This window comes from Pollicipes pollicipes, unplaced genomic scaffold (genome assembly GCF_011947565.3).
Source record: "Pollicipes pollicipes isolate AB1234 unplaced genomic scaffold, Ppol_2.1 Scaffold_4295;HRSCAF=5057_pilon_pilon_pilon, whole genome shotgun sequence".
Classification (NCBI taxonomy): domain Eukaryota; kingdom Metazoa; phylum Arthropoda; class Thecostraca; order Pollicipedomorpha; family Pollicipedidae; genus Pollicipes; species Pollicipes pollicipes.
The window spans coordinates 31907579-31916633 of NW_023596461.1; the positions used below are offsets into that span (position 1 = coordinate 31907579).

General features: G+C 60.8%; 1 protein-coding gene across 1 annotated transcript in view; it reads right to left on the bottom strand.

The window, feature by feature from the left end:
* Nucleotides 1-5606, bottom strand: part of LOC119097083 (transcription factor Sox-2) — a 29666-nt gene extending 24060 nt beyond the window's left edge. The window contains exon 1 of the mRNA XM_037220118.1: nucleotides 4876-5606. Coding sequence (XP_037076013.1) covers nucleotides 4876-5363 — 488 coding nt within the window. The 5' untranslated portion in view covers nucleotides 5364-5606. The remainder of the gene's footprint in view (nucleotides 1-4875) is intronic.
* Nucleotides 5607-9055: the final 3449 nt, after the last annotated feature.

A 9055-nucleotide genomic window follows, 5' to 3' on the forward strand; every position in this document is an offset into this window, starting at 1 on the left:
CCATCAGCGCACCGGCTGAACAAAACGGCCAAGTTTTTGTTCCGGTACTCCACTTCTATCGAAGCCCGATATTCAAAATACCGTTCACCAACACACACACATACACCACTCCTTTGAGAGCAAAAAGGCCGCTGCGGTGCGCTGAACGCCAGCCATCTCACCGGAGGCCATAGAGTGCTCCGGCAGCGGGTGACGGAGCGCCGAGCACCGCGGCCTCCAGCGCCGGCCGAGGGGAGAGACGCGTCCCTGATCCGACAGGGACCGGCGCGCCAGCCGGCCCGCCGCGCCTCTCACGGACCCCCCCCCCCCCCCCCGCTGGGAGAGCTGGTGGTTGTGCGGCGTCATCCCGTGCCTGGTCGGCCAGGTGCTGCGCTCCGCCGGCCGCGGGGACGCCGCGCCGCCGCCAAAATACGGCGCGCGTGCAGCGGCGCGCCGCCGCCGCCAGATACGCCGCACAAACAGCGGCAGCGCGGGCGCGGCGCGGCTCAGGACGCGGCCGACCGCACCCGCTCGGGATAGGTCAAAGTCGGGGGGAGGGGGGGGGGCACCTAAATCCGGAGTGTTTCGCTTTGACTTGATTTGGCGTTGAGATTAGAAAAAAGGTAGCAGGGGCAGCAGAACCCAGCTTGAGTCGCTTTACTTTGTCATGCCGAGCTGTAAGAAGTTGTTTCAAATGCATTTTGTGGTTAGCACACGAGTCCATCTTTCTGCGCTTGTGTGCAAGGCACTACAAATTGGCGTAAACATTATTCCAACAAAACAAATACATAAACCCGTAAATCTAATTGTGCGAGATCCTGGCACCCATGTGCTAGCTGATCCCTTCTGAATCCTTCTCATGGCTTTATGATCAGGGACAATGGGCTAAGAAGATGCTCATAGCTAAGCATGCTAGAATACGAGTACGTGCGTTGGAGTGTAGGACATAACGCAGCAATACTCATAAAATCCCCATGCATTTGGCAAAATGCCGGTGTGCTGGGCGGTCAGAGCGAGAAGGAAATACTCCGATGACTGGTAGATCAATAGCATAATCCTATGTAACTTTAGCCCGTAGCTTACAGACGCCCGGCTCCGCGTAACTAATTGGTAACAGTGCGCCACGCCCAGCGTTTACCGAATTGAGTTCATAATTCAGTGTTTGAATTTAGCTTGAACTTAATCGAATTTAGTCTGGATGCCTACACCCGAGCAATAGCATTCTTACTGGCTAATACGGAGGCCGGTACCTCAGTTGCATAGAATACTACCTGGAACACGGAAAACTGACGTGGGCAGCGTCACCGTGCAGAGCCAGGGATCCCTACGATGGGGGCTGATGCCACGCCTCTCCCCCGTGCCCTTAATCCTGACAGTCCTACGAGGACCGTTTTGCCGCCGCTATGTCAGCCGCTAGGTGCCCAGTCAATGGGATCGACACCGGCCGGCATGCAACGCAAGTGATAACGACAGGCGCATGGGGCCTTGGACAAGCTGTATTAGATCATACATCCGAACAATATCAGTCTCTGTAGCTATGCAGGCGCAGGTTACCAGCTGTGGCGTGTGTGCGATGTCCCATCACCGTCAATAAACGTCGGATGTGCAGCAAACAGCTATAAATATTAATTTGACACGATCCGCATTAAAAAAGATGTTAGCACAGCAGGGACGGTAAAAACCAACGGGACGCCATAGCGGAAAATAACAACGGTGCATTACCTGGTTTCAGGTGCGCTGCATTTTTATGGGTACGCGTACACAAAATTATAACTGAGATGTTTTAAGGCTTTAAGGTAACCGTCGGCATGATCACATATCCAGCGATAGTGGCCTGACCTGTTTCTACCCGCGGCTGATTCCCGAGGGCGGGCTTCCTCGCGCTCTGCCACTACCCCGGCCCTCCCGCCAGTCTCCACGTCCAGCGGATCGACGCTGGCATCACCACTGCTACGTTCAACCTCACTCGCTTGCTTCTGAGCCCTAGCCGTTCTCAGATTAGCATCCACGGGCGCGCCCCAGACAGGTCGGCGGCGGGCGGCCGCCCGTGGGCGCAGGAGCGCACCAGTCCGGCGAGCGGCATGAAGACTTCATCAGGGACCAGAGCAGCCTCCGGGCAGGCCGCGGTGCCCAAATCACAGGCAGCGGCAGACGCGGCTCGTTTACTCCCGAGTCTCGGCCCACTCGCAACACCTCGGAACAACTCTCCGCCGAAAGCTAGTGGCTGTAACGGCTGAGGCCGGCTTGTTGCTGAAATTAGATCGTGATGGATGCATAGACGGAGAAGACGAGCGCCGCCCGGCTCAGACCGGTCCGCCCGGGGAGGAGGCTGTCCCCGTGGACTGCTCACCCGGGCTAAACGCTCTCTGCCACAATTCTCGCTGCCCCAGGGTCGGATACCACCGGATACCTACCCATTGGTAATTGGAGCCCTGGACCGATCGGCATTTTCGCTGGGGATCGTCAGGGGTCTCGAGGGCGACTAACATAACTTCTTATAACTAGCGCTGCGGTTGTGCTGAGCTGGTGATGCTCGTGCAGCCCAGTGTAGACAAATGAGTGGTTGGCTGGACGTCTGTAACCAAAAGTACTGGACAAAACGAAAGTCGCTCTTTTAAACACTGTCCATTGGTAGCCACGCAATTTGCTTATGCTTATGCCAATAGTACAAAGAACAATACTATTTACCTTTCTCATGAAAATTATCAAGTGCTGTAAAATGCATGGTCATCGTCGCATCTTTTCCCGGTAGAATTTGGTACCAACTTTTCCTCATTATACTTATGCTACCGGAACCCACGACCGCATAGCGGGTGACCAGAACTGGATCATAACCCCAGCTGTCGTCCGTTGCTAATATTCCAGAAACGCGTCAAGCCCCTCCAGGCCTCTGTGGGAAAGGTGGCAGCGGACGTTGCGGATTGGACGGCGGACAGGGGGCGGGCGCCACCCCCACGGAGACCTGCTAACCCAGTGGTTAGCCGGCGCCAAATGACTAGAATTTGCCCAGGGCTCGCAACGCTGAAACGCTCCTAGTGAATCAGCTTTGACCCGGGCCCCGGGGAATCTGGGACGTCGGGTGCACGGCGGGAACCAGCGGACACGCCGGCACAGGCGGCACAGGCGGGACACTCGCAACGCCCGACACAAGCGAGGCGGTCGGCAAACTCGGGACGCGCGGGTGACCCTGCTCGCTCCTGCCACGCAGAGAGGCGCGTCAGACCTTAACACCGGGACACCCGGGACACTCCGGACCCCAGGGCACTCCGTCGGAGTGTCCGGCTGCCCCGTCGGGCCGAGCCCGCCGCCGGTCGGCCGTCGCCGCCGCCTGGCCGCGGAGCGAGCGGCGCCGCGCGGCCGGCCGGGCGGCGGCGGCGTCGCTCGGCGTTTACGGCAGGAGACGGCCAGGCGGGCCGGCCAGGCGGGCGGGCCGGCCGCTCCGGCGCGGCGCCGCCGACCCTGCAGTGGCCAGATCCGATTATGGATAGAGGGCCGCCCGCCGGCCGACTGCAACCGCCGGCGCCGCTTCGCACCTCGCTCTCGGAGATCGACAGAGCGTGATAGCGGCCGCTGAGAGGCCAGGCTCGGGCGGTGGGCACCCGAGAGCCGCGGCACCGAGGCGGCTCTCGAGGGAGGTGGAATCCTGGGACGGCGGGCCTCTGGGCCCCGGCGTTGGGTGCCTGCTAGTCCACGTGGGTGTCCCTGGCGAGCGCCTCTCGCCAGGGCGCCTGCTGTGGGCGTGCCCGGCAGGTACCTCCCTCCCTCCGCGGGCCCCTCCGATCATGAGCGCGCCGTCACGAGAGACCCCCGTGGGCGTCTCCCGCGAGTGCCGCCCGGCGCCTGCGTCTCCCACACCTGCCCCCCGTCTCCGGTGGGCGCCTGGCGCGGGTGCCACTCATGTCACGGGACCTCAGGCGGGACCGGGCCGGCGTCCGCGGTCCTGGTACCGCGGCGGACCGGGCGCCTGCTCGGCCGCTTCCGGCCAGAGTCGGCCCGGCCGGGTCGGCCGACCGGGCCCGCCGGGCCGTAAGCCCCGCTCGGAGGGGACGCCGCCATCGGCGCCCGGTAATGACAGCGCGGCCCGGCAGAGGTGCGGACGGCGCTCGCCGCCACCGCCAGGAATGCCAGCTAATTTGGGCGGCGCGGCGGCGGTGGCGGCCGGGCGCGGTCACTGGCCGTCCCCCAGACAAGCGGCGGGCCGGCATAGACGGCCCGGTCGGGCCGGGGGACCCGGCGTGGGTAGGGCAGGGCGGATCGGTTTGGGATATACTGGTCGCGTAGTGGCGTCCGCAGCCGCCTTGAAACATCTGGCGGTCGAGTGATGCTGCCATGCCGACGGGGTATCTCGGCATGGCGTCAGGTTTGGCGGAGGTTGATGAAACTCGCTCGGAGTCACTAAGTTTACCCTGATGATGATATCTGTGTTGAGGGCGTTTCGACTACCTCGGTCATTTCGCGCCCACTACTTTTGGTCTGGTTTCGGTGATCCTGTTTACCTTCACTCGGGCTAGTTTGCGCGTTATTCGGCCGGGAAGGTGCTGACTTTTGACCGGGTACCAGGTCGTCTGATTTCCAGCGGACCTAGCGCGAGCCGCCAGGTAGCCAGTCACGTGCGGCAGGCCTCTCAGGTCGACCGGCGGGTCCCTTCCGCCGGCAACAGAGGGACCGCACGTCTGACAGGGCGCTGAGAGCCCAGCCCCTTCACGTCGACCTGACCGGCGGGGCGGTCCTCGCGAAAACCCGACAACCGGTGGTTAGCGCCCAGCCACCTCCTCGTGCCGGCGAGGTGGCCGGGCAGAATTAACCCCGGCGGGAGCCGCGCCCCACCGGGCTGACAGTCGTCCCCGGCGTCATGGGGAGGGGAGGGGAAGGGGAGGCAGGGAGCCGCTCACGTACCTGTACTTGTAGTCGGGGTACTCCTTCATGTGCACGGCCCGTAACCGCTTGGCCTCGTCGATGAAGGGCCGCTTGTCCGTGTCGCTCATGAGCTTCCACTCGGCGCCGAGCCGCTTCGAGATCTCGCTGTTGTGCATCTTGGGGTTCTCCTGAGCCATCTTGCGCCGCTGGCCGCGCGACCACACCATGAAGGCGTTCATGGGGCGCTTCACGCGGTCGGCAGCCGCCTGCGCCGCCGCCGACTGGCCCGATATCTTACTGTTGTTGTTGTTGTTGGCCGGCTGCTGCTGTTGCTGCTGCTGCTGCTGCTGTTGCTGCTGCTGCTGCTGCGGCGGCGGCTGACTGTTGCCCGACGGGACCTGCGTGAGGCCGTGCGAGATGGGCGAGTGCGACGGGTGGCTGATGTGCTGCGCGTGGTGCGGCAGCGCGTGGTGGCTGGGCGGCATATGCCCGATGCCTGCTTTCAGGTCGCCTTCCATAGTCAGCATGTTATCCAAGTAGTCGCGGTATACTCGTTCGTAAGCCACTTTTGCCACTTTGTACTGCACTGGCTTGCCAAACACACTTCTTGCCGTTCACGTACAATTTAATATGCACTCCAATAAGTAAGTTTTGCACACAGATTCAATAACACCCAGAGCCACGTATTGTACGTCCGCTTCTATTCAATACGCTCTATTATTTGGTGGTAATGTGCCGTTCAGATGTTGCGAGGGAATAACCAGCGCCGGCCGGCGGCCAATGGGCGCGCGGCTGGCGCGCGCGGGGCGGAGCCAGCGTGACGTCAGCAGAATGGGCGGAGCGTCGCTGCTGTGGAATGCAGTGGCGGACAGCTGGGCCGGCGGCGGGCGGTTTTTGCCCCGTCCGTGCGAGATGCGAGCACCAGACGCGCCGTGATTTTTCTCACGTCCCAATTTGACGAACGGCAAAATCATTACGGCGGCCGCGGCCGGCTGCGTCGTGCCGATTGGGCCGGCGGCTGCCAAAAAGGGGATTAATCACAGCGCGCGCCCGGCGCAAGGGAAGCGGCGGCCCGCGGCCGGACGGAAGGAGGAACAGCGCGCGCCTGGCGGACACATTCCGGACCAGAAAGCTGCGGGCCGAGGAGGAGCTAGAGTTCGATCTAATTACGGGGCGAGAGATTCTTCCGACATCATCCGCAAAATAGACAGAGGACTACCATCGTGTGCGGAGGCCACTTGACGTCGCCAACGCGCCGTCGACGATGATGCCGTCGTCAATGCTTCCAGATATTGGCGCTCGTAACTCGCTTAAAGGTCAGCATATCAAAGCTGGGATGCAGACATGCCGTCCTTCGCAAAGCTACACAGTACGTTCCAGGTCAAAGAAAAATAGACGCAGTCAATTTTCGGACGAAGACAACGCCTGCGGATCCGATTCAGCACGGTATTTTGGCTTCATGGACATGTCGACTTTCTCAGCATACGACTCCCAAAAATATACACCTTATGATAATTACTAACCACGAGTGGAGAGTGTAGCACGTCAGGCGTGGTAGAAACCACACCAACTGTTATCGAAACAGTTATCATTCCACCGCGTTCCCACTGGACAATGCCCGTTCCCAGGTCTCCAGGCGCGCAGTGGCGTCGCCAGAGTATCTTCGGGGGGGGGGAGGGGGTCAGGCCGAGCATTGTGCGTCAGTCTCGGGTCGAAGCAGCATGTGCGTGACGGCCTGTGGTCACAGTCTGCGGTCACAGACTGCGTCCCAGTCTGGAGTCGCAGCGCATGAAACAGCGCGAGTCACAGTCCAGGTCCTGCACAGCAGCGTGTAGTTACAACCTGGGTCACAGTGAAATGCGCAACAGAGTAGGCTTAGAACGTGTGTTACAATCTGAGGTAGTCATATGTTGTCATAGTGCGTCACAATGTCACGCTGTCTGGTGTCAAAATGTGCGTCACATAGCTGGGTCACAGAACGCGCTCAGCCTGTGTGCGACGCGGGTTAAGGTTTGGATAGGTCAGGTTTGGGGAACAGTCTGGTGGCAACCTGGGATCACAACGTGCATTACACCCCGTGCGGCACAATATGCAACACAAGCTCAGCCAAGGTCAGAGGAGCTCTCTGCCTCCCCCCCCCCCCCACCCCCCTCCCTTAACGAGGGCTTGTTCTGTGGATCAGCGGACAGACGGTCAGCAGACGAATATTGCAAGCATTCGTCTGCTGACTAGCTGACGTGACCTGGAGAGCGTCCGCTGACCTCTGCTGACGTGACCTGCGGAGCGTCTGCTGACTAACTGACGTGACCTGGGGAGCGTCTGCTGACTAACTGACGTGACCTGGGGAGCGTCCGCTGACCTCTGCTGACGTGACCTGGGGAGCGTCCGCTGACTAACTGACGTGACCTGGGGAGCGTCTGCTGACTAACTGACATGACCTGGGGAGCGTCCGCTGACCTCTGCTGACATGACCTGGAGAGCGTCTGCTGACTAGCTGACGTGACCTGGGGAGCGTCTGCTGACTAACTGACGTGACCTGGGGAGCGTCTGCTGACCTCTGCTGACGTGACCTGGGGAGCGTCCGCTGACCTCTGCTGACATGACCTGGAGAGCGTCTGCTGACTAACTGACGTGACCTGGGGAGCGTCCGCTGACCTCTGCTGACATGACCTGGAGAGCGTCTGCTGACTAGCTGACGTGACCTGGGGAGCGTCCGCTGAACTCTGCTGACATGACCTGGAGAGCGTCTGCTGACTAGCTGACGTGACCTGGGGAGCGTCTTCTGACCTCTGCTGACGCTCGACCCTCCGTAAGGAAGTCCTGGAATCGCCACTGATGTACGTCACAGCCTGGGTTGACACGTGCGCCGCAGACTGCACAGAGTGCAGATTCTGGGGTCACGATGAGGAAGCCTGAGGAAGCGTGTACCGAGGCTGGGGTCGCCACGTAGCAGCAGCCTCTATGTGTCCCTGTGTGTAGGGCATAGGGTCACATTATACGCCAGAATCTAGGATTACAATGTGTGTAATGTCCCCTGTAACCTGAAACATGTGATGATCACCACTCTGTCCACAATCGAGGATAGGGTCAAACCTCAAAACATTCAGTGGAGACCAAAGAATAAGTTAGCAGAAACACGTGCACTCCACGTCGCTTTGATCGGTTTTGTTGACCTTTGAGCAAATTGGTCCCCACATGGGGCTGGGGTAGGCAAACAAACAATAGGTCGAGGTAAGCCCCCGAAGGCGCACAAAGCTCCATGAATGAATACAGGTATCACCGCCGGGCTCGTCATTTTGACGTCACCATCTACGTCACTGCTGACGTCACCGTAAACGTCATAGCTTGACATTTCAGCGTGACGTTGCAGCAAACGTCACAGCGCGCGTCAGAGCCCGCGAAATCGGTCGGAATGTCCGGTAGTCCACGCCCGGTCGAACTCGAATACGACCCCTTAGGTCAAGGTCAAGGCTACTGAGAGTCCCCAGATGCCGACCCTCCCTGTCCGCCGCTCCCCTTGACACCCGCATTGAGCCTTCGCCCCCCCCCCCCCTCCCCGGAGGTCGGCGACCTCTGCGGTTGACATTTGTGGCGCGAGCGCAGAACAGCTGCTACGACCCGACGTGGGCCGGGCGGGGCAGGAGCCTGCGCGGCTCTCACGCCGGCGGGGACCCCAGCTGCTGCGACCCGACGTGGGCCGGGCGGGGCAGGAGCCTGCGCGGCTCTCACGCCGGCGGGGACCCCAGCTGCTGCGCCGCACGCGCGCTCGTGCATGAGAATGCGGCCCTGGCCAGTCAAACGCCGCGTGGGGCGCCCGAGGTCGCACGCAAAATGCCGACGCGCTCCGAGTTCCGTATGCGGTGTTCTCCGCACACAGATCTGAGTCGCGGCTCTGAGGTACGGAGTCAGGACCGAGGCGCATCTCCTCATCATGTTGTCTTCAGACACTCGATGGGCTGTCCGGACATGGCCACTGTCTCTAAGCGACCCACGATTCCACTCGCTGGTTCTAATGCATAACTCGATTGTTGATTACGTGTAATTTGCCACACTCCTCATTAGTTTGTAGCGGTTAGGAGCGTCGGAAACTGTTGATGCCTTATCACCAGACCGAACTACCAGCCTCTGGCCGAAGCAGTGACTCTCTGTGGCCCTGCCTCCTCTGAGACCCTCCTCTGGGACCCTTCTGAGACCCTCAGCCGTCCTCTGAGACCTCCAG